This window comes from Chelonoidis abingdonii, chromosome 1, assembly GCF_003597395.2.
Source record: "Chelonoidis abingdonii isolate Lonesome George chromosome 1, CheloAbing_2.0, whole genome shotgun sequence".
In the NCBI taxonomy this organism is placed as follows: Eukaryota; Metazoa; Chordata; order Testudines; family Testudinidae; genus Chelonoidis; species Chelonoidis abingdonii.
In genome coordinates this window covers 247,127,283-247,153,462 of record NC_133769.1, presented here as the reverse complement: position 1 = coordinate 247,153,462, position 26,180 = coordinate 247,127,283, and the positions used below count along the sequence as shown (strand labels likewise).

Genomic DNA, 26,180 nt, shown 5'->3' with positions numbered 1-26,180 from the left:
TAATTAGTCCTTTCAAGGATCTTCCAGCCAGAGAGCGAAATAAACAGACTAGTCTTGAATAAACGGATGAAAGGCTGAGATGGCTGCCAGATGGACTTTTAATAAGCTCAGTGACAGATGCGATTCCTTCAGTTATAGCAGGTAGTTCCAAAAGGTCCTAAATCTGCCATGTGCATGAAGACAAGTGGTGGCAATATGTCCAGATCAAGAACCTCTTCCACTTAGCGAGGGAAGTCATTTTAGTGAAATGCTCCCTACCAATTAAAACATTTCGAATCACCTAATAACAGATTTTCTGCAGCTGTTGGCCACTGAGTATCCACATTATGAGGTGCAAGCTGCATGGATTAGTGTGCAACACCTGGTTGTAATCTTGCAATATTATGTCCTGAAGAACAAATAATGTGAATTAAGATTGGATTGACAGATTCTGCAGGTCTAAAGTACCAATACTGTCTTGGCCAAGCTAAAGCTATGAGAATCATCATGGAGTATTCCATCATCTTTCTGATTACTCTGAGAATCAGTGAGACTATAGGTGTGTGTACAGGAACTCTGTCCCTTCCACCTCCCAGGGCAGTAGGAATAGATCTGTCACAGAGCCATGGAACAAGAAACAGCTGCAGTTATTGTGTCTTGTCACTAAGAAATCCATGGTGGGAAATCCCCATCTTTGGAACACTGATTAGTTTTTCTGGTACCACTCACGATTTCCAACAAACTTTCTGCTGTGGCAAACCGGGAGGACATTCTGCACTCAAAGGTCTGAGAACTTGAGGGTGATGATGTTTTGCCTGTAGAAGTTCTACAAATGGCTTGCCTACACAGGAGATCTGATCTTGTCCCATCTTGTTTGAGGTAAAACATTGCAGTCATATTGCCCATCATTACTTGTATGTGACGCCCCAGAGAAATGGAAGGAAAGCTTGGTATGCACAGTGAATGGCCCTCAGTTCTAGAACATTTATACGAAGAGCTGCCTCTCAAGTCGACTAGAGATCTTGATTATGCACTCCATTCAGGTTTGCCCTCCAGCCGATAGTGGATGCATCTGTCATTAATGTCTTTGATGGTAAAGGAGGAGATTAGGGTAGCTCAGACATTTTCCAGACTCATCCACTAGCTTAATTATGAGAGGATTTGCGCAGGCATATGAATCAGCATGTCCACGGATGTATGCTTGAATGATATACAGACTTCAACCAGCTTTGCACGTATTGCAGCTGAAGTGGGACATGCGAAGTCATGCACATGCAGGATGCCATGTGCCCCAGAAATCTGAGGCATGTTCCAACTTGTCAGATAAAAGCATAGTTGGTGCACAGGGAGAGAATGGAATGGACTCTCTTGAGACAGATAAGCAGTTGCCAAGTTAAGAAGAGATGGGTTGAGAAGGTTTTTAACAACTAGAGCTCTCAAGGAAGTAGTCAAATCTGCTACTTGGATTAATGTGAGGACAATCTTCAGCTAGGGAATTTGTTCCTCTTCCTAGATGGATTAGGGGCTAGCCAATAATAAGGTGGAGGCCTACATTCTTTCCTTTTGGGGACAAGCATGTAAACATCTATCTATCTCAGGGGTGCACAAAAATCCCTAGGGGTGTGCAAGGCCTCAGACTTCCCATTGAAAAAAAAAGACTGCACCCCTCAAAGGGATGGTCCTTAACTGTTTCCACACTTCTTTAGAGATGCCAGAAGTCTGCAGTCATGAGGTCTCTCTCATTAGTATAGCCATTGCCATGGACCACGCTGAGACCTGTTTGAAGAGATGTTTTGGTGACAAGCTGGTCCTGGACTATGACAGAAGAACTCCTCCCTGGGCTCTTTGGGAAGTTTGGAAATTTCCTCAGAATTTTCTGACAAAAAGTCATATTTAGAGAGAACCACCCTGTAATTCTCATCTGTAAACTTATGTAGAGTAGCTCTTTCTTCCCCAGCAAGTTGAGCTTTTTGGGCTCTGTCTCTGGGACTGTGCTTCTGTTGTCCTCACCTGGTCCTCTCAACTGAAGTTGTTACTACCAGGATCCTGGCACCAGATGGGAGAAGAATTGTTTGAAATCCTATGCACCCTACAGCAACAGTCAGCCCTTTTTTAAAAAAAATAAAATAAAGTGGATGGTATGAAGGCTGGTACTGGACAATAATTTGATTCTGCTAAACAGCCTCATTTTTAGGCAGCGTCACTCTATTAGGAAAAGCCTGTCAGATGTGGTTGAGTGTTCCCCACAGCCACACACAAGACTGCTGTGAAATGACCAAGCCACTGGGTCTCTCTCCAGGTGTTTCAAGCCTGTGAAGCCTGGACAAAGCCCAGCCATTGCCCCATTTTTGGATCCCTAGACACACTTTCAGGTTGCAGACCCTATGTCTGGCATACTGTTGGGACAACTGGGACTACAAATTTACCCTAATTGTGAGTTTGACTGTAAGTGACTGAAAGTTCATAAAATGTCACAATAACCTGTAACAACAAAGGTTGATGGAAAAAGATAACAAAGGGAGACAAACTGAATTAGTCCACACAGCAAAGTCTACTGATAGAACTCAAGGACCGCATTAAGATCATGCCTGATAAACAAGAGACGTGAGAGATCAGAAATCAGTAAACCAAAATTGGTGTGTCAGAAATTAGGCTTAATTGTGGACAAAATAATAAGTGGACAGGCAATTCTGTCCATCCCTTCTTTTTGAGGACCCCAGAAAGGGATTTGGGGGGAAGCTAATGGACTGCAACACTGGCTAACTGAAAGATGAGAGAAGGGGAAGGAGCAAGCTTCACTATCACGGATGACACCTCACCATCTCCTTTACCCTGATCCTGAAAGATGCCCTGACCAGGCCAGAGAGAGGAAGCCAAAATGACATTGCCACCTTCATCAACTCTGGCTGAATCCTGAACAGCACCTGGTACGAGAGACTGTCTCTCCTTCCCTCTCTGACCAACATTCTTTTCCTTCCCCACCTTATTTCTTCTCTTTCCTATCTCTCTCCTTTTTTCCTTCTGTCTAATGACAGCCTGTCTTAGTCAACCAAAACTGCATATTTTGCAACACCGCTGTAACCAGAAAAGTCAGCTAAAACAATGCCCCACACACCCCAATGCTGGTACAAGTTTGTCAGGTCTCCAAGTGGCTGATAAGACCATGAGCTGTGTTTAGCCAGCAGTAAGACTGCAAGTGAAAAATCAACATCAGAGACAGAAGCTGCATTTTCTATCTCTGCTAAACAAGAGGGCTTTTCCTTCTAAAAACTCTCTCCAGCTGAAGGGAAAGGGAAAAAGGGATGTTCAAATTGAAATCTTATTTAATAATTTGCATTTTAAATGCTTCTTCTTTCTTTTTGCACCTTAATAAAAAGTGAAAAGTTTTTTTTATGGTGAGTCTTCCATGGTACTAGGCAGGTTGTAGTTTCTGTTGACCAAACCTAAAATCTTACTGAACATTAAAACTGTTTAATGTTGGCAAGTGAGTGGGTTAACACCTTAGCTCTCTGGCCCCATATATACCATGTAAAATTACCTCACCTTCATCCTCCTGAGAGCTGGATCCTGCTGTCCAGCTGCCTGGTCCCTGGTCCAGTATTGACTCCCTCCTTGCTTAAACACACGTTTTCCCCGACTCCACCCAAAGGTGTGAGCCTTCAAGTTTTATAGTTAAACTCTCTCAAAAGGCACATAGACATTGTAAAGCATATATACATGAACACTGACATTTAGTGCAGATTCTAGCTACTCTCTTTTACTCAACAGACAAAGCACAAGAGACTGTTTATGTTCTGACTTCATTCAGGCTGAAATGCATTTCTCCCTGCACACCTCCATTGTATCAATTAGCTAAACACCAAGTCATTGCATCTGAAATTCAAAAACCAATGCTGCTCCTTGGAAGAAGTCCATTTAGTTTTACTCTCTCAAGGTAAGTTCTACTAAATATTCTAGGAGAACTCAACTAAATTAGAACAGAAGAGACTTAATATTTAAAAACTAACTGATAGCAGCAGCCTACACATTCCATACAGAATGAGATAATCAAGTTGTCAAATTCCACTTGCCCCCTGAAATCATAACTATGATGTATTATTTATATTGCTCACGCATGAGCTAAGATACAAAGCTCTATTCCATTTTCTTCAGAAAATATTTAGATAATGTATATAATTACAATTACCACAATCTAAGATTGGCTTTGAAAATTCAAATATAAAGCCTGATAAATACCTTTCCCTGAGATATCAGAATTCCCCGTAAAGTATCAAATCCAATAGAGGGTCCCTGGCCAGTTTCATCAAGGTGTCCTTCGAGATCAAACATGGGAATGCAAGGACAAAATAGTTCAGAGATGTGATGCAGTAACAACAGTCTGTTTCTCAGTGCAATTATTGGTATTTCCTGTAGATGGTTGTACTCCATAGGAACCTATGATAGAACAATTATATTGTTAAGACGGAACACATTTAGTTTCTGTATGTGCACGAAACAATTTACAGATTAATAATTTAAGTAAAGGAATACAAGAAGATTTTGGTTTTAAGAAATTAAGATATTTGCTTATTTTGGACAGTCAGCACGAGTTTGCTTATATATAAAACATTTTTCTAGCATCACTAAACTGAAAAGATTTTAAAAGGGTTATACGTGACATTGGAATGTGGAAGTAGTAATTATTTTTATCACTTCAGATTTTAGAAGTTCCTCCTATAGGGGACTCTTATCTGTACTTCTGATCCAGTCTATTGTACATGATGGGCAAGAGCAGCAATGGAGTGACATTAACATTATAGTGGTGGAAGAAAAGGTGAAGGAAAATATTAAAAAAGTGGCCTTTCAAACCCAAAGGGAGCAGAGAAAGTTCCACTAAAACAAAGGGGAGAAAAGTCAAACTTTCATAGCATTAGTTGAAAGCCACACTTGAATTTCTTTTCACTTTCAAACTAAATTAATGATGGTAGCTAAAAGACAAAAAAGTTATTTCTGCCTAGAATAGTGGAATTCCTCTATTTGAATTTGAGAAGAGGGACAGGAGCAACAGAGGGAGATCTTAACAAAAAGCAATTAAAGCCTTGATCCAAAGCTAGAACTATGCATTTTCTTAGTTATTTAGAAAGGAAAAACAGCTACTGCAAAGTTTTAATAACTGCATTAACTAAATTTCAATATCCAACTTTTCTAAAGCAAAATCTTACTTGGGTAGGAAGCTTGCCAGCATTAGCAGGTTTACTAGTCGACCAGGCTAAAGTATGTGCTGACCCACAGGCAACTCTGTTTATTTTTTTACCCTGAAGTGCTGCAACCAACCGGGGTCTTTGAATAGCATTAGTTGTCCCATCTCCAAGCTGCCCTTCATCATTATCTCCCCACGTGTACACTTCACCTAAACCAACACAAACATGTTTACTTTCCTCAAAAAGAAGAACGAAAATCAAATTTATTTCCTGTGAAATTCACTGGAACAGGGACCATCTTTTTGTTCTCTGTACAGCAGCTAGCACAATACAGTCCTGCTCCATGACTAGGGCTCCAAGCCACTACAAACAAAAAATACTGTTCTCCATGAAGGAAACACTCAGAATTACTAATCAATCAGAACTGAGACCTGATTATGCTAGCTGCAGTACAAACATGTATAAAGACATGTCCACTGCCCAGTTTACAAACTCATTTAAGTATCTAAAACACAAGGAGGAAATTGGGAAGCAGGACAAGAATTACAGTGATAGAAAACACTACTTGCTGTCTATATTTGATGGTTCCATGGCTGGTGAAATTAAAGGAAAGCTTAGCCACCGTACATGCCTATTTTGTAATATTTCACCAGCATTTTTGTAAATTTGGTAATTAAATGCAGAAACAAATCTACTAAAAGAAACATCTAATAATTCAAACAACACACTAAAATGAAAGTAAGCTGCTCTGTAAGACACGACTGTTAGCTTCCATACTTCATTTACCAAGTTAAACATTTCAGCAAGTTGAAGAGACTTCCTAGGTAACAGAAAAGCTTAGTGTACTCATTTAAAGCTCAACAAATTTGCAATTACTGTTAACATTATATGTTTTTCTTTAGAGCATCTCAAACATTTTATGGAACTTAGCTTTTATTTTTTTCCCACTAAGTGACTGAAAACCTTGAAATTGTATGCATGCCCTTTTAGATCACCAACACAAACCGAGATTTGTTGCTTGGGAAGTATGCAAATATGTCAGTGCACAAAAGGAGGGCAGGTTGTGACCCATTAAAAATGTTGATCCATCAGATTTCAGACTTTAAATGTTTCATTTTTCAAAATAAAGTTTATTAAGAAGGACTAAAGTACTTATTCGCTATACCGTCTTCAGTGCAGCAAACACAGTGCAAAGAGCCAGTAGCTATTGCGATGACTTTCTTTCCTTGCAGCCCTTGTACTTGTCGAGGTCTTCTCACATGGTCATCAGATCCATGGCCTAATCGATGATAATCTCCTTTACCCCTGCATATAGATAACATAACTAGTATAAACATCTTTCCCCAACCACACACTTATAAAAGGACTTTTTCAGATTTGTAAAATTTAACTCAATAAAAATCATAATACTTTGTCTTCAAGTAAGACTGGACAACTTAAAAGCTGATCTGGTTGTTAGTAGATTGGGGACCAAAGACCAATTAGTACTCAGTCACCATTATACCAGAAACTAGTGTTTTAGGCTGAGATTTACAAATATAGGCCAAATGTGAATTCATCATCATGAATACTTCTTTCCACATAGACCAATAACCAAACTTATACTAAATATTTAGTATACAACCTAGGACTCTGTCTCCAAATATGTCAAATGTGAGGCAGCGAGAGGGAAACCCTAATATCATCCTTTGTTCCTATTCTATTGATGTGGCTTTGCTTACACAATCACGGATGTTTATTCTTTTTTGTATACCATATATAAATATTTAATATACATACATTATTAGAAATCACCACAACATACACAAACTGCCATATTACTCTGACCAACTCTCCTCCATTCTATCCACTAACGCATTATTTCAGTGCTAACATTCCAACACTGTAGCGCACCTGAGGGCTTAGCTACACTTGAAACTCCAAAGCACTGCCGCGGGAGTGCTCCTACAGCAGCGCTTTGAAGTGCGAGTGTGGTCGCGGTGCCAGCGCTGGGAGAGCGCTCTCCCAGCACTGCAGGTACTCCACCTCCCTGAGAGGATTAGCTTATAGCGCTGGGATCCATGTTCCCAGCACTGGGGCACTGTTTACACTGGCGCTTTACAGTGTTGTAACTTGCTGCGCTCAGGGGGGTGTTTTTTCACACACCTGAGCGAGAAAGTTGCAGCACTGTAAAGCGCCAGTGTAGCCAAGGCCTGACATATAAATATCTTGTGACGCCGGCTACAACATGCCATGCGAACGCCTGTTCTCACTTTCAGGTGACATTGTACTTAAGAAGAAGGCAGCATTATCTCCCATAAATGTAAACAAACTTGTTTCTCTTAGTGATTCGCTGAACAAGAAGTAGGACTGAGTGGACTTGTAGGCACTAAAGTTTTACACTGTTTTATTTTTGAATGCAATTATGTAACCAAAAAAATCTACCTATTTGTTAGTTGCACTTTCATGATAAAAAGACTGCACTATAGTACTTATATGAGGTGAATTGAAAAATATCATTTCTTCTATCATTTTAACAGTGAAAATATTTGTAATAAAATTAATGTAAAGTGAGCACTGTACACTTTGTATCCTGTGTTGTAACTGAAAGCGATATATTTGAAAATGTAGAAAAACATCCAAAAATATTTAATAAATTTCAATTGGTATTCTATTGTTTAACAGTATGATTAATCACAATTAATTTTTTTTGAGTTAATTGCGTGAGTTAACTGTGATTAAATTGACAGCCCTAATATTTACTGCAAATTCAAAACACATACCAGGTATATACTGCTCCGGACTTGGTAAGAGCCACAGAGAATTGTGATCCACATTCCACTTTAACCACTCCAAGGCCTGTGAGGGAATCAATCTGGGAAAACAGGATTAAATGCAACTAGATTGACTGAGACAAGGTAGGTGAGGTAATATCTTTAATGGACCAACTTCTATTGGCAGAGGAGTCAGGCTTTCAAGCTACACAGGGCTCTTCAGGTGTGGAAAAAGAAATCAGTGTGTCACAGCTAAATACATAGCAGGACAGATTGATAGACTGATTGAACAGCCTTTCTGCAGTTTGCAGTATTGTATGTGCACCTTTAACTGAACTCAATGTATATGCTGTTCACAAGTCATATTTTCCAAAACTTTTCACTCCTTCCAGTTTAAGTTTTGTTTAAACTTAGAGTTAGAGTTAAACCTTAATTTTATATATATATTTTTTAAAGCCAAGATTAGGGAAATGGCAGAGTATGCTATGTAAAATTTTACCCATCTCCTCTCCTCAGTCTAGGGGATAAGGATATTTAACATATGAATAACAGCACTACCACCATATAGCAATATTATTCATGCTATCAGATATCTGTATGGTCCTCAACTCTGTATTTTAAGACATTCCAAGTCAACTATATATTCATATGTAGCAAGTTACAATAAAATGGGATGTTGAGCTTAATTATTTTTTGTTCCTTTCTGGGGTTTGGGGTCACCTCATTTACTGGTACCATATCTTTGAATTTATATACTGTAGGTGCCTGTGGAGATGTCAGGAGATTCTACTCACTTGAAAGATTCTCTAAACTTAAAATTAGGAATACCACAGGAAGCAACAATATTGTTGAAAGAGAAAGAAAAACTAAGTACAACCCTTGTAACTCAGACATACAAGCACAAGGCTATATTACTAGTCAGTGTGTCTAACTAAGCTGCCTCCATGGTAACCACCAGGAAAACCCTACTGTCTAAAGACAAGGGGAATCTTCTGCAAATTGGTAACTCGCTTTTCATTACTCTTCTCTAAAATGAGTGTTTTAACTGATGTAAAATATAAATACCTTCATTGGTACTTTACAGCCATCACTGCCTCCTCTCCCAAGTTTTCCATAATCTCCATCACCCCATGACCAGACAGTATCATCATCAGTCAGGCACAATGTCTGTGCATCTCCACTACCACAGGCTATGTCGATCACACGATAGCCCTGCAATGCTTCCACCTGAAAGACAGTCACCATTTTTTGTTTACAATAAGAAGTCTCAACTTTTTAAATTTCAAACAGTAAGTCAATAAAAACAGCCAACTTGCAGGAACTCTTTATTGAGAATTGAGGGTGTGATAACAGCTCAGGACCATATCAATGAATGAAGTCATGGACACTCAAGAAAAGTTTAGTATTTTCATCCCAACAAAAGATGACTAACCATGTACCATATATATTTTAAATACTTGGGTTATTCCTTTTATTTTGGTCAAGTAAATTCTCACTACAGTTAACAAAAAATAGAAAAAAACTGCTGCTGAAATATTTAAGGTAACCAAGGAATAGGTTTTATAAACTTCAATTTCTGGTTTCTGATTTTTATCGTGTATTACATAAACTGAATACAAACGCATGTTTGCAAATAGCTAATAGCTGGTTTATAATACTCAAGCATCCAAACAAAAGTATGAAACTAGTCAACATTGTATCTTCTGAAATGCTAACATTCACACTGTAATAGTCGAGTCCAGATGATAAAAGGAACTGTCAGTTCAAGTGTCAAGTAATTCTGTAGGAGAACTAACAATCTAAATTTAAGTTATTAAAGGCTAGTTACCATGAGACTGTGAAGTCTGAATTATTGCTAGCCAGCTAATCAGGATATCTAACTTACTTGGATTTATTTTTTTATTCCAAATTGCAAATAATGTCCTTTATACATTTTTAAAAAAAACCTCTTCAGAAAGGATCAAATCACAGATCTACATCCATCATGAATATTTACTTCAGAAACTCCTCTACCAATATTATAACCATTAACAATAATGGTTAACAAAAACATTTTTCTCTTAATAGTATTTCAGTATTGGATTCCCAGAATTAAGTACACAATTATACAAAAACAACAATCAGTTGCAATTGTTCTTATTGCTTATCACTTCATCAACAGACATTTTTTTCAAGCTGGAAGAGGGGAACAAAGGGAAGAAAAGCGAGTAGCATGCATAAGACAGAGGGAAATGCCTGCTCATTTTCAGAAAGAATAGGGAAGCACTGGTAGGACTTACAGCAGAAGAGTTATTGGTAAGGAAGTGGCAATTTGTTTACTGGAGTAAGGGACAGAGCCTATTTGGATGGCTGAATTCTGTTTAGATAATCAGAAATTATTTCTGTTTCTTGTATGGGAGGTCAATTTTTTTTTAAGTAGTGCGTGTGGATGAGTTCCAATGGCCAGCCCCAGCCCTTATTATGAGCATCAGCTGCTGCTGCACGCTTTGCATTTATTTGTTCCTCTGCTGCAATGCAGTTCTTTTACTAGTGCTTGCTGGCAAAGTTTGTCGTTGCATTTTATTTAACCCATTCCTATCTCTTAAAACAAAATGGTAAATTCATTCTCATTTTCTCTAAACATTTCTACCTTTATTCTTTATATGCAAAAATTTTAAAAAGCAAAATATTTAGAACAAACATTCAAACTGCAGGTGATTAATTCAAACAATCTTCTCACCAGTTTGGGTTTTAGCTGATCCTCACTATCTCCATGCCCAAGGCGTCCATATCTCCCCTTTCCCCATGTATAAAGATCCCCTGCTGCAGTAATACATGCACTGTGTGCTCCACCAGCAGCGATGTCAACTACTTCTATCCCTCGTAGAGACTCAATTACACGAGGACGATCACAAGGACTGAAATAGAATAGTTTAAACAGACAAAAAGATTGAATAAAATGTTCCAGTTAAGTAATATACATAACTAGCAACTCTCTGGAATCCTTTTGCTCATTTTGAAATATTACTTATTTCTGGTAATTTTCCCAAAGAAAATAAGTATGAAAAACATCATTCAGAATAATCCTATTCTTATAGGTTCACACAGGGTAGAAGTATTTACCAACATATTTTATCAATGAGTTTCCATGTGCATATTTTAAGCTAAGATTTTTACTAAACAGACTTTTACTAAAAATATCCATGACAAAATGGGGAACCTGAGCAGCTGTGGGTGGCCTGGGAGGTCCAGGGACCCCCACCACCTGTGGGGGTTTGGAGCTGCAGGGTCCCCCTCTGCTGGCAGCTCAGAGCTCTGGGGGTCCCCATTTCCCCCAGGGAGGCGGAGAGCAGCAGGGATCCCCTGCCACCCACGGAAGCAGAGAGCGATGGGGGTTCCCTGCCACCCGCGAAAGCAGAGAGCCGTGTGGAGAAGGTCTCCCACCGTCCCTCCATTCCTCCTTAGGCTGCAGGGGCCCTGCAGCTCCCAACCTGCACTGGCTGAAGTCATGGAGGTCTCTGGAAGTCACGGATTCCGTTACCTCTGTGATTAAATCGCAGCCTTATGCATAATTGTGGCTCATAAGCATATAGTCACTTACTGTGCAAGCATACAGTTAACATTTTCATTTAGATTGTGAAGTATCACTTAAACACCTCAAAATTGTTCAGACTCCTTTGTGTCATTTCAGCTAATTTGTCCTATTATAACTTCCCAGATAAAACCAATACAGTAGTAATGGCTTAATTAAAACAAAGGAGTCAAAACATATCTCCAAAAATGAATCAATGTTCACTAAAAACACAATTTAACATATTGTGATGAAATTGCTAGTGTAAAATGTACTACGATTTCCTACCAGATGGAATCAGAACTGCCCCACTCTGTCATAATCCCTGCACCTCTACCAGAGAATGGAGTTTCTCGTTCAGCTCAAGCAGTATGGGGAGCTGGAGCAGCAGAATCTTAGTTTTAATCCTTGTAGTGCCATAAAATTCCAAACATCCAGAATGTGCAACCCACTGAGGCAGCCATGGATTTGTTACAATACAATATATAGCCAATAACAAAAATTGACTTTTTTCCCCCTAAAAATATTTTATTCAACTATTATACTGGCTTCTCTAGTTTCAAAAAACCCAATTCTTGAGTAGGTATGGAAAGCTAGGACTTTGATCTACCTATAGATAGGCAATATTTGTACAATGCTTCAACTATATAAATCCTATTAATACATATGCATCAACAACTCAACATAAGAGGTTTTCAAAATGTTACCTTCTGTTTCCGTGACCCAGTTTACCATCTTCTGCCTCTCCCCAAGAATAAACTTCGCCTTCTGAAGATAGTGCCAAACAGTGCTTTCCTCCTGAGTTCACAGCAACCTTCTTTATGAACACATGCTGAATGGATTCCAGCAATGTTGGTGTGGAAACTGACTCAGTCCCTCCAATTCCAAGCCTGCCACCTGCACCATATCCAGTGGCATAAAGCTTCAATGAAAGAAAAAAAAAAATGTATTTTATATTGTTAACTTCCTGAATAGGAACATTCATTTAAACTACATGATATACTCAGTGCAATTAATTGGATTCTAGTATTCATTGCTTCCTTGGTGACACAAAGGACAGAAACATTCTTTGCACATCTGAATTTTCTTTCCTGGAAAGTACAGAATATATACACTTAGAGTAACTGTATATATCAAAACTCAAATGCCTTTGTCTTTACACTTGATATGAAAAAGCTACATTAGTATATAAGCTAAACTTTTCTTATGGGGAGAATAGGGAACTTCCGAGAGACTTAGTTTCGAGCAGCTGTTCTGTACTCATAGAAGCTTTTTCCCCCCATGAACCATTTTGAAATGATGTTTTAGCGCAAACTCTGCAGGCTTGCTAAACAGTACTGACATACAGGCTTTTATGGTCCCAAAAGGTTGAATAATATCTACGTATGCCCCCGACACTTTAAGAGTCAGTTACATGCATTTACATGGTAGAAAGTAATTTTCTAAATTACCTTCAAAAATTTAGTTTACACAAACTAGGTTTAAGTAAATAAAAAAATTAAGACCATCTCACAACTAAATTTTCCCTTTCTGTCTATATTTCATGAATCTGACTGGTATAGTGTGATACTGAATGTCTATGGGAAACTATCATACAGCAAATTGTTAAGCCCACAATCTCAACTTTAATTTTCAATTTCCTTGTTTTGGATTACATCACACAAATTAGACAGAAGAAAGGCTTAAATTCCCTTCCCTCATTAACTTAAACTATTGATCAACAATTCTACAAACATGAAGCACATCAGCATTCTCATCAATAAGAGTAGACATTAAAAATAATGTTAATTGTTTGTTCAGAAGCAGATGTCTGTGTTAAAATCACCATAGCTCTCTAAGCTTAGAGCTGGTATCATCTTCTGTAAGTACAGTAGAGAATTTTATTACACTAGGTTCCTAGTTTACCCTGTCAGTACTGGCAGTTGTGTGTGGGTTTGTTTTGGGTTTTTTTAAATAAAAGTTTTGCAAAATTTACACTGAGTCAACCAATCCCACTCACCCTGGCAGGCTGACATTTGCCAGGGAAGTCTAACTTAAACAGTTCTTTATTGTAACCCTTACCTTTCCATCAGCAGTCACGGCAAACAGAGTCTGTTCACCACCAATTAATTGCACAGGTCTAAGTGTGGCAAGGGCTTCACATGGAGTTGGAACCTTCACCTTTGCCCCTTCAATACCTCCAAGCTGTCCTCTATGATTATGACCCCAACCATAAATAGTTCCACTACCTCCAGCTGAAAGGGTCCAATCATCTGGTCTCCTGCAGATAATTCAAAGGAACACAAAGGAAAAAAGTGTAGAAGATTGAAAATGGAAGCTTTGATATGCTCACCTTTTCATTCTAACACTTAAATTAGAAATGTCACAAGACCAAAACATTATGACAGATTAACATAATAACCTGTTCATCCACTGCACAAGCTGTTCATCTTGCTCTCTCTTAAAGGCATCATGGCTCTCATGGAGAACATCCATATTCTCATTATCTGCCATTAATTCACGGATTTTCTTTGCCACCTGCAATGTTATGCTGGATTAGAAACCATTACTTAAAATACCAGTTACTCTTACTTAATACTTGGCATAAGTGCTTAAATCTCAGCTATTTTCTTCCTCAGATTTAAGTATATTGTTAATACAGAGCTTCATTATTAATTTTTTTTTTTTTTTTTTTTTTTTAAACACACCCACATGTTCTGCTACCCTATATGAAAATATTTCTGCAGTACCTCATCAAGGAAAAGGCGAGGCAATGAAGTTCTTTTATCAAGAGCAACAGCAACTCTGGAGGCCATACAGTATCTTCTGAACCAAGCCCATTTGTGCGTCTCTGCACAGCAAGGAAGTGTGTCCAATTCTAGATCACAAGCAAGAGCTACAAGCACCTGCAAAAATAAATAAAAAACAAAAAAAAGTTCTGGAACTATACTGCTTTTTGGATGCAACAGAGGTGTGATTTAGTTCAGTGACATTAAGCTCCAGTTGGAAATAAGCATGCACTCAGTGGACCCTTTACTGGATGTTCCTGATGTAGAATGTGGCAGTTTTCTGGAAGTGTTATTTTACTTTGTTTACCATATATGCTTGCTAATTTAAAATTCCAACAGAACCATGCTACTTAACTATCCAACATTAGTATCTTGTTACCTTAAAGAAAGGGCTGTGAAGCAACTGCTTGCCACCTCTCACAATAGGATCTTCATAGTCAAACTGCCGCTGCAAAGCTTCTGGAAGGCCTTTAACCAAAGCAGCTAAAGCACTGCCCGTGAAACTCTGGAAAAAAAACAACAACAAAACGCAAAGTTTATCTATAAACTTAATATACAACGGTAGAAAAAGGAAATTCTTGGGGTAGTTGTGATGGAAAATTGCAATCTGATAACCAATGTGGAAGATGAGCTCTGTCCAGATCCTAACAGGCATGTGTCCATATCAAACACCACCCTTACAGGCAATTTCAGATGCAAAGAAGTAGATGGTACAGAGTATTAACTAGTTTTTTGTTCTTAAATGAAGACCCTCCAGAATAAATTTGAAGTTAACTGCCCACCTGTACTTTCCCTGTCTGTACCTTACCACAGATTTCAGTTATCACAGCTGCATCTGGCCCCTTTCATGAGTATTACATTAATCTGAACATTTAACAAATTAGAGCAAGACATTACTATTGATAATTTGACCTTCTTACCATAGTTCGTGTTTCTCCATCATTATCCCCTAGAATCCTATTTATGTTAATAGATTGGCCAAACTCTGTTGTCAGCAGTTTCCGCAGTCTCTGCAAGGCCCACATCCTGTGTCCAGCAGCTAAAATGGCAAAAAGAAAAAACTTACATTGCTTATAGTATTTTTACATCTAATCAACAGACTTCTTTTTAAATTTGCACCTACCTAGGGCACTCAATTGAGCACATGCTGCAAGTGATGCTGCCAGGCGAGGAACTATACTCCTATTGGAAGCAAAACTCAAACGGAAATCCAGCAAACATGTTACCAAATCCATTGATGGACAAGAAAGAATGCAGCGATCTGAAAGGAGGTCTTTAGGGCCTGTGAAAAAAATTGGTAGCTTTTTTAGTCACTTAGTTATCATGAGAATCTTAGTAAGTGGCCTGAGATCTTAACACCTTCAACACTCACTAAAAAACAAGTACAGTAACTCCTCGCTTAATGTTGTAGCTATGCTCCTGAAAAATGCTACTTAAGTGAAACGATGTTAAGCGAATCCATTTTCCCCATAAAAATTAATGTAAAGCGGGGGGTGGGGTGGGGAAGAGGAGGGGTTAGATTCCAGGGGGGAAAAAATTCGCCAGACAAAAGACATGACATTTACACACACACGGAGTATAAGTTTTAAACAAACTATTTAATACTGTATACAGCAATGATGATTGTGACGATTGGTTGAGGTGGTAGAGTCAGAGGGTGGAAGAGGTTGGGATATTTCCCAGCGAATGTCTTGCTGCTAAATGATAAACTAACGCTTGGCTGAGCCCTCAAGGGTTAACACGTTGTTAATGTAGCCTCACACTCTACAAGGCAGCACGAATGAAGGGAGGACACAACATACGCATGGCAGTGGCTGCAAACATTCCCTGCGAAAACTAAATGTAATGATGAACCCACGCTATCCCACTGGAGCGCACCATTCTCTCCACTTTCCAAAGTGCCAGGTGGTGCATGTGTGTGAGAGACACGCACATTGCCCCTTCAAGTACACTGACCTCTCTCTAAATACACGCCTTTTTAAATAGATCAGCAAGTTGAGACAGCAGCTGCTCCCAGCAAGCTCCCTCCATCCTGAGCCCTGTTTTGTTCCCCATCCCTGCTCTTTGGATATGGGGTACAGGAGCGGGGGGAGGGGGACACCCTAACATCAGCACTGCTCTTCCCCTCCATCCCCTACACAGCATGCAGGAGGCTCCCGGGAGCAGCTCCAAGACAGAGGGTAGGCGCAGCACATGGCAGTGGCGGCAGAAACACCTGAACCGCCTGGCAATTGATAGCCTGCTAGGCAGGTGCCGTAAAGGGAACTTAGGGGAGCTGATGGGGAACTGCTGATCCACCGTGGTTGCAAGTTCCCATCAGCTAGCTCCAACGGGCTGCTCTTCCTGCAAGCAGTGGACAAAGCTGGTGGCTGCCAAACAATGTTATAAGGGAGCACTGCGCAACTTTTAACGAGCATGTTCTCTAATAGATTAGCAACGTAAAAATGAAACAACATTAACCAGGATGACATTAAGTGAGGAGTTACTGTAGTTCTAATCCAGATACTCGTCTTTCTACAGAGAGTATGCCAAAACTGTATCCTCACTTATTTATGTATCTTGTTACTTTGTTGATGTATTCTCTTTTCTAAATAAACACGTATAAGTGGACACTGCAACCTTTGCTTATGAATACCCAGCTCTCTCTTCCTACTATATATTATGACTTACCTGCAGCTGGCATGATAGGATAAACTGTGAATCGCCATCCCCATCCATTCACAGAGCCATCACTGATGAACTTCCACTTTAATTCATCTCCCGGAATTCGCAATTCACTAGACCAATCAGACCACTCACGACCTGTTACAGTGGGATAATACATACACACATTTTCATCTATACTGATTAATTATTATTTCAGTCATCCATAAAATATCATATAGCTACTGGATGCTAGTTCCTGTAAGCATTAAATGAATGTTTCCTAGAAGAAAAAGATAGATTTGTAAATGAAGCACATAAATGTGCATATAAAAATAGCTAATATCCAAGACAAGAAACAATTTCCTGACAACAAAAGTTTGTTCCTTCTTGAAAAGCTCAACTTAAATTGCCATCTAAGAGATGCCTTCAGGTGCTTCAATACCAAAGTAAGTTACATTTCTGAAAGTCCACTTTCCTGTGGAAAAAATAAAATGTTGGCAACAAGCAATCCATAATATACAAAATGAATTCACTATTAAGAATCTTTTCCCACTTTCTCAGTTCAGTACTTGTTCTCTCTGCAGAGACTGATAATAGTTATAAAGTACTAAACAGTTTTTTTTTTTTACATAAGCCTATTTCATTCCTAAGATAAAAGTCCTACAGAGAAAACATTTAAAACAATAAGAGAACCTACACACGCTAATAAGCTTAACAGACGGTATCACCCCACTTCTAACATGAAGGCCTGCTCCTGCCAGAGCCCAACACCCCATCCAAGGGGTTCTCTTTGTGGTGACAAGATCATCACAGCTTCAGCTCAGAACAAACACATTCATAAACATGATTAGTCCACCCTTTACACAGTTCAGAGGACTCTGACCTGGAGTTTCCAGAAGCACATAAATTAGTACACACAGGATCTCTCCTCCCAGTGCAAAGCTTCAAAAGGTTGGCTTCAGAGAGAATTTGCCTTTCCCTCACCCCCATGTACTTCCTAGGAAACCTAGTGCAAATGTATTGTCCCCAAAAGCCCTTTGACGTTCCTAATATCTTCCAGAGATTGCATTAAATCTTGTCTTCCTGCTAAAGAAGTTCCACACAATCTCACAATAGTACAAAAACATTTACATTTTTAATACAATAAATTCCAAAGATATTTACCTTAATTCAATAAAATTGAACTCAACTGAATGAGATTTGTCCACAACATTGCTTGTCACAATCACCATTAAGCAACTTAAGTACAGTACTAAAACGATAATTACAAACTTGTGTTCCCAAATTGATATGAGATCCAATGTGAAGGCACGACTTCTTGCTCCCCACATCTGCTTTCAGACACCATGTCCCAATTTGAATAAGCTTGGTTCAGGGAGATAGTGGACACCAAAGGCCCACGCCACTATACAGATTCAAAGTGCTCCACAAAATGGACTTCTGCTCTTGGAGAAAGGGGTCAGCAGAAATGGTAACCATCATGATCCATAGCTTGCCCAAACTTTAAATGGCACACTTGATGAAAGTGAGAAAGGAAAATACCACATGGGTGAATAAATGAAAGAAGAAAACTGACTGATACTGGAAATAATTTGATCCAGGGAAGGGGGGAGGAGAAATGAAAGAAAGAGGAAAACAAGAAAGAGCAAGTGATGGAGAGTTTTTAAATTCTAACCTGTGCCAGATTTGATTTAGAGCACTTGAGAGCAGAAAGATTTGCCTTTAATGTAGTAAAACCTGTATTTCCAGAATTTTAAAATTCTTACAACAAAAAAAACCATCTAGCAGTCCTGTTATAAAATACTGTTTCACGCTATGTTCAGATTCATTAAAAATAAATAACTTGGTTATACAGAAAATTGTACACCATACATACTAGGAACCATTTAGGGATGTAACAGTAAAATCAGCATTTACATTTGATCTTAAGGTACAGGCAGGAAAATTTATTTTACAAATCACAACAGAATTCCCAAGCGACAAATTAAAAAGTAAAGCAAATTAAAGAGTACATTTCAATCCTGCCCCAAAACAATTACCACATGCTGCCAGCTTACATTATACATAGAGGTTAGAACGTTAAAACAGATTTTAAATGTGGAGACTATCAAAAATAATTTAGGCTGCAGATTAAGGTTGAAACGCTTCTGTAAAATACACTACTTTATTTGCACTTTAGAAATTACTTTGCATATATGCAAAGTTGTTTCTGTTAAATAATTACCAGAATCTATATGGGTTTCAGTTATGGTTATGCGTGCTTCAGAAATAATCTGAAGTATTGAGACAACTGCTTAATTTTTTAAAATTTTGCTAATTAAAAAACATTGTAAATCAATATTTGATATGTATTTTTCTAGCCTATTCTCCACCCAAAATAAACCTATACCATTTGTGATACAATACGAGTATATTTCATCCAACAGTAAGATAAACTAAGCACTTAAGAAAAATAAAATATAACATTTGATTCTTATCACCTGATCGGACTGAAACTATCCTGTTGACTCCATCCATTATGGTGAGAGGGTCATGGCGCCGCTCTGTAGAACACTGGCGATCAAATTCTACTCTGAGTCCCTCAGCACCTAACAAGTAACAAAGTACTTTATATAATTAAACAATATGGAAAATGGGGAAAATGTAAGCTTTAAAAGTCCAGTGAATTAAAACGCTGTCTGAACTGTTCTATGCTGATCAAGCTAGAACATAGCTATTTTCTAATAAGATCATTATTTGCCTGTAATTAATGTTCCTTGAAAGTATTACTTAGTATAGATCCACACACCACCCATGAATTTGGGCCAACTGTACATGACACTGTTCAGGACACTCCAAACCTTATGTGATCTGTTAAAGCATATCAGAGCAAAGTATACCTGCAAGCTGAGGCAAAACGGCTAACGGCATCAGAAATCTAATTTTTGGACAGTATTAAATCAATTCAAAATGAAACCATAATGCACAAAGAAAAATTATAGTCTAATAGTTAAGGCCAAGGACAAAGAAATTTGTTTATTTCAGGCTCTGATAACAATTTACTATGTGATTATGGGCAAGCTGTTTCCAATGTCCTAATGAAACAAAAACTAGATATGATCTTCAGCTGCAGAGCAGCTGTGTACCAAATCCAGTACCATCCAGAGAACCTGAATTCACGAAGAGTACATTTAACAAATTCAAGAAAGGTTATCATCATCAAGCGTAAAAATTTTTATTATAACAGGTATGTTAAAACTACCCAATTTACTCAAACATTTTAGTGAAGATTCAAAATTGGATGATTGTAAACTGAATCTAAGTGTCTGTTCCTGCAAATCTGCATAACGTAAGTAACTGAATGGATAATTTCTCATCTCATATAAATCTTATCAGAATTCTGTACCTGGTATTTTAACAGTGCCACTGGTTGAAGTATCGTCTGTATATGGATGGCTACTTTCCACCACTACTGGCTGTGAAGAAAGGCGACCACTTTGCGAGTCTGTAGCCACATCTTCTAACTCTGTAACACACAGCTCCAACAACATGTCAGCAACCTAAAAAAAATACATCTCTACTGATTATATACATCTTCATAAAGAAAACAATTCAGTCTTCTAGAAAAAATTGATAACAAGAGTAAGCCATGATCCCCATCCTTCTTGGTATCTTGTCCACTACATTCCAATATTCCAACAGAAAAAGCTATGAATAAATGAAATAAGCCTCTATTTCAGTTATTAGAGCAATGCAACAAGAAGCAAATATCACATTAAACCCAAAAGAGGCAAGAAAAATAAGTTTAAAATGCCTATTAAACAAACAAATGAAAACATCAAAGGTAAGTATTAAGATAACTGAATGCTAAAATGTGCTAATACCCGGGGGTTCTCAACCAGAGGTCCATGAGCCCTTTCAAGGGGGCTACGGGGCCCCATGGCTGAAACCCAAAGCCTGATCCTTGACACTCCCCACAGGGATGAAGCCAGAAGGCACGGGGCTGAAGTGCCGATCCTCGGCACCCATCACGGGGCCGATGCTCTGATCCCCAGTGCTCCCCTTGGAGCTGAAGCCAGGAGCAGTGGGGCTGAATCTTGGAGCCTCGAGCCCTGGTGCTCCCCGTGGGGCAAAAGCTCTGAGCCCATAGGCAGAATTGGGGGTATGGAGGGCGCTGATCCCCATATCCCAAACTTCAGCAGATGAGCAGGGCAGTTGCAGGGCAGCTCCCTCCCTGCCCCCTATGTCCTTCTCCCCCGCCCCTTGGCCAGGTCAGCGGTGGGAAGCCAGAGCGGGACAGCTGCTGCTCTGGCTGGTGACATGGAGCAGGCAGCTGCAGCTGCCCCTCATCTCCTGCTGGTGCCCGGGGCTGAAGCTGCTCCCTCAGCTCCCAACCCACTTTGCTCCCACAGAGGCAGGCAGTAAGAGCCACCTGGGTGTGGGAGGACCCAGCTCCATGGCTGGCAGAGCCCTCCAAGAACCAGGACCACAGGGAACCCTCTCAGCACACAGCCCCTACACTACTCCTTGCCCTACACTTTGAGCTACCCTCCATGCCTGCACACAGCCCCTAGCTAGCCTCTCCCTGCACACTGAGCTACCCCTATACCTGCACACAGCCCCTAGTTATCTTCTCCCTACACCCTGAGCTACGCCCCTGCTTGCACGGAGCTGGCTCAAGCCCTGCTGGCCTCTGCCTCCCTCCCCCAAAATAGATGTCCCTGCCCCAAGAGCCCCCGGCTTCTGCTGGGTCCTGGAGTTTTTATAGCAAGTTGGGGGGCCTCCGGGGGAAAAAAAGGTTGAGAACCCCCTGGGAAATTTATTATATTGACTCTCAATTTTTACAGCAAACAGCTATATTCATTTGGTACTCCAATAAAAGGTTTATGGACTATTATATTAGTATAAGATAATTATTAGTTTTTATGTTTGTAAAAACGTACATCTTCTGAACCTATATCTTCAATGAGTAGGCATCACCTCAACAGAATGAGAAAGAAGGGACGATAGTTAAAATACAGTAAGACAACAAAAATCACTTTGACTGACCTGTGGGTATGCAGTGCCCATTCCAGACAACACAGCAGAAAGAACATCCTTTCCCTTCTCACCAGCCCTGGTGGAGACAGCAAGCTTCAGCAGATCAACCATGACTCGTGTGTCATCCGGTACTAAAAGACTAGTGAACTCATCCAAGTATTGGGGTTCGGGACCAGATACTTTACTTTGGCTTTCTACATCCTGAAAGATAAATTCAAGAAATATATAATGAAGAAAGATGGAAGAAAGATTTTATACAACAAACTGAGTTAACTTGCCTATAAAAACCCAGCATGGTCACTAATCTGTTCTGTAACTGTTGTTCTTTGAGATGTGTTGCACATGTCCATACCGCTTCAGATGTGTGCACGTCCAGTGCACTAGCGTTACAGACTTTTCCCTTAGAGGTACCCCCACATCAGGGCAGCCCATGCACCCACTGCTGCCTCCTACTGCTGCACAATGGCACAAAGGGTAGAGCCACCTTGATCCTTCTCAGTTCCTTCTTACTAGACAGATTTAGATAGAGAGGGGAAGGAGAGTGGGTCATGGAATGGACATGTGTAACATCTCACAGAACAATAGTTACAGAACAAGTTAGTAACCATTTTTCTTAAGTGACTGCACATGTTCATTCTGTTTCAGGTGTCTCTCAAGCAGGTCAATCAGGAGATGGAATCAGAGTTGACCTGAATAGTGACAGAAGGATTACATGTCCAAATCTGATATCTCTAGACTGTTGAGAGATGGTATTAGAATAAGAGATATGTACTGATGACCAAGTTGCATCTCTACAAACAGCCACTACAGGCACATGAGCTAGAAAGGCTGAGGGGGCCATCTGAGATCTCATTGAACATGCCAGCATGCTGTCTGGGGAAGTTACGTTGGTCATGTCATAGCACAAATGTATACAGGAGGAAATCCACAATAGGATTCTTTGAGATGAGACTGGAATGCCTTTCATCCTGCCTGCAACTGCCACAAACAGTTATGAAGATGGCCTATGGTTTAGTCCTATCCAAGTAAAATGCTAATGCTCTCCTAACATCAAATGTGTGGAGTCTCTCCTCATTCTTATGAGAATGAGGATTGGGGAAGAATGTTGGTAAGTATACTGCCTGACTGATATGGAAGTGAGAAACCACTCTGGTGAGAAATTTTGGATGAAGGTGAAGATATACCTTTTTCTTGTATAAGATACCTGATGGATCAGATACCAGGGCTCTCAATTCCCTCACTCTTCTTGCAGAGATAATTGCCACCAAAAAGGCTGGCTAACTTGAAAGATGAAGAAACAAACAGAGAACAGGCAGTTCAAAGGGCAAGGTGGAGGTGTATAATAATGTTCAAATCCCTACCACGGAACATAATACCTCCTTTCAGTCCTCTTAGCTGTGTGAGGCAGGGAAGATGGTTTTTGCCACAACACTCTAGTGGGCTCCCGAATAGCCTCATTTATGGGCAGCACCACTCAAGAAAGGCCCACAGATGCCAAAATGTCAACCAATCTGCCTGAGCTCTCCTGAACTACTTCCATCTGTATATCAGGGTGGAAGCCATTCTCTTAGGGAGGTTCTGATGGACCCTATAATCATCCAGAAACAGTGAGAAAACACTGGACACTACCACCTGATCAAGCAATGAGGAACCCAAGGCTGGCTGAAATGGCGCTTCTCCCAATTCCTCCAAAGTGAAATTCATTGGGGCAGACTGTTGAAGTTTGACAACCGAGCTCAGTACCAGCAGTGGCTTCTTGCACATCTCAATGCAAAGAGTGATCACAGTACCTACCGGAACAGGGAAGGGGAGAAGAGGAACCGGAGCTGGATGGAAACCCACACTGGCTCCAGTAGAGTTACAGATATGGCACTAGAATCCAATTTTTTCCTGACAAAGGCTCCCTACTGACAAACCAACATGGAGCCTCCACTGGATACCAGCAGTGAAAACCTCTCATAGCAGAGTGATATTTTACGTGACATGTCTGTAACACACAAGATCCAATCTCTGACTCAGACAATGAACCCATGTCATTCAATGAGGAAGGTGCCATGCTTCTCAGTGCAGGGAAGCAGTGATGGGAGTCTGGAGAGGATGGCACTGGAGAAATTATAGTCAGTTTGCCTCTCAACTGCACTATACAAAGGGGTACCAGACCATCCGAAGGTGCCCATGGTATTTGGTGCTGAACTCTAGCAGTCAGCAAGTCCTTGTGGGTGTCTGTTGGTATTGGGTGAAGTATTTCTTGAACCACCAGTATCAATAGACTCAGCTGATCAGTTGCCACGACATCAGTCTCAGGAGTTGACAGCACCAGGAGTCTCTCTTGGTGCTGCTGAGTCAAAGAGGACGCACTGCTGAACAAGATGTGCTTCCTTACAGTCAGTCAGTCTCAACAGCATCAGTACCTGAGTTAACAACCTCACCTAAGGTTCTACCTGCTTGGCACTATGCGCACTCTACCCTGCTTCTCAGCTTGGCTGCTGGACACTGGTGCTGGCAACCTCAATCTCCTGGACAATGCCATTCCTCAGTGCAGTCTTCCAAAGTTTCTTCTTCAGTACCGGAGAAGGAGATCAATGTTGGGACTTTGCCATGCCAGAAGGTGAGCTCCTAAGTAAAGTAAAGGCACTCAATGCCCACCTCGAGCAGGAAGGTTCTGAAGATTGGGAAGGGCTGCATCCATAAGGAGGTATTTTAGTCTGACCTCCTGGTATTTGTTAGTTCTGGGTTTCAAGCCCCTGTAGATTTCACATCTGTCCCTGATATGTGCTTCTCTGAGGCACTTCAGGAACCTGGAGTGCAGGTCCCTGGCTGGCATCAGCTTCTTGCATGTGTTTCAAGGTTTAAACCAGTGGTCTCCAACCTTTTAAAGCACAAGATCACTTTTTGAATTTAAGGGCAACCCAGGATCTACCCCACCCCTTCCCCATCTCCCCTCTCTTCATCACTCGCTCTCCCACACCCTCACTCACTTTCACCAGGCTGGGACAGGGGGTTGGAGTTTGGTAAGGGGTGCAGGCTCTAGGCTGGGGCCAAGGGGTTCGCAGTGTGGGAGGGCACTTAGAGCTGAGCCTGAAGCAGTGGGTTGGGGTGCAAGAGGGGGTGAGAGGTCCAAGCTCTGGGAGGAGCTCATGGCTGGGGCAGGGGCTTGGGATGCAGGAGAGGGTTTGGGGTGCTGGATCGGGGAGGGGGCAGGCTCTTGCTGGGCAGCACTTACCTCGGGTGGCTCCCAGTCAGTAGCGCAGCAGGGCTAAGGCAGGCTCTCTGCCTGACCCGGCCCCAGGCCACTCCCAGAAGTGGCCAATGCGCCGCTGCGGCCCCCGGGGGGGGCACCTACACTGCCCCTCTCTGCAGGCACCGCCCCACAGCTTCCATAGGCCACAGCTCCCCAATTACTGGCCAATGGGAGCTGTGGGGGGGCATTTGCAAGGCAGGAGCAGTGCACGGAGACCTCTGCCCCCCATTCCTCCAGGGCCGCACTAGCCACTTCTGGGAGCAGTGTGGGGACTGGGAGAGTGTCCAGGATTGACCGGCTGGTGACCACTGGTTTAAAGTCTGAGGACTGAGGCATGCCACAGCACTGGGCATCAACACCTAGAACCACTGGGAACCAAAATGTAAACTAAATACATCAGCACAATAAAAATATAAATCTACATGTCAGTAAGACGACGCAACAAGTACCAACCATATACAACAGAAAAGACTCAGAAAGAGGGAAACACTTGTGGTAGCAAGTTACCACCTGTGATGATTGTCAGAGCGTGCTAAGAAGGAAGAGATGGGAGTTGGGTCTACCCTTTAGACCATCACGCAGCAGCACAATGCAGTAGAGGACACATGTGCCATACCAATGGGTATAGCTGAGGGAAAAATTTCAAATGCTAGTGAACTGAGCAAGCTTACATCTGCAGGGGAATAGGCATGTGCAAGAACTCCAAGAAGAAACAGAAATTTAATACTGTGACCCTAAGACAGGGGTGAGCAAACTTTTTGGCCCGAGGGCCACATCTTGGTATGAAAATTGTATGGTGGGCCATGAATGCTTATGAAATTGGGGTTGGGATGCAGGAGAGGGTGAGGGCTCTGGCTGGGGTTGCAGGCTCTGGAGCAGGGCCAGAAATAATAAGGTCCATTATTACTTTTCCGTGATTTTCCATGGCTCGTCTGCAACTCAGCTGCAATTTGGGACAATCATCCCCTGATTCAAGTAGGGGCTCAATAATAAATATCTATCAGCCATATCCACAGTTTTGACTAGTAGAAAGTAGTGGTAGGT

General features: G+C 40.8%; 1 protein-coding gene across 4 annotated transcripts in view; it reads right to left on the bottom strand.

The window, feature by feature from the left end:
- The window catches only part of HERC2 (HECT and RLD domain containing E3 ubiquitin protein ligase 2), a 203,732-nt gene that overhangs the window by 33,784 nt on the left and 143,768 nt on the right, over window positions 1-26,180 (bottom strand). For all 4 annotated transcript variants that reach the window (XM_075060860.1, XM_075060863.1, XM_075060861.1 and 1 more), the window contains exons 69-85: window positions 21,905-22,096; window positions 20,262-20,415; window positions 19,357-19,464; window positions 16,901-17,032; window positions 15,354-15,512; window positions 15,151-15,269; window positions 14,610-14,735; window positions 14,192-14,347; window positions 13,864-13,979; window positions 13,524-13,722; window positions 12,170-12,384; window positions 10,632-10,809; window positions 8,978-9,139; window positions 7,922-8,013; window positions 6,325-6,464; window positions 5,181-5,368; window positions 4,216-4,413 (exon numbers count right to left, since the gene is read on the bottom strand). In XM_075060860.1, coding sequence (XP_074916961.1) covers window positions 4,216-4,413; window positions 5,181-5,368; window positions 6,325-6,464; window positions 7,922-8,013; window positions 8,978-9,139; window positions 10,632-10,809; window positions 12,170-12,384; window positions 13,524-13,722; window positions 13,864-13,979; window positions 14,192-14,347; window positions 14,610-14,735; window positions 15,151-15,269; window positions 15,354-15,512; window positions 16,901-17,032; window positions 19,357-19,464; window positions 20,262-20,415; window positions 21,905-22,096 — 2,634 coding nt within the window. The remainder of the gene's footprint in view (window positions 1-4,215; window positions 4,414-5,180; window positions 5,369-6,324; window positions 6,465-7,921; window positions 8,014-8,977; window positions 9,140-10,631; window positions 10,810-12,169; window positions 12,385-13,523; window positions 13,723-13,863; window positions 13,980-14,191; window positions 14,348-14,609; window positions 14,736-15,150; window positions 15,270-15,353; window positions 15,513-16,900; window positions 17,033-19,356; window positions 19,465-20,261; window positions 20,416-21,904; window positions 22,097-26,180) is intronic.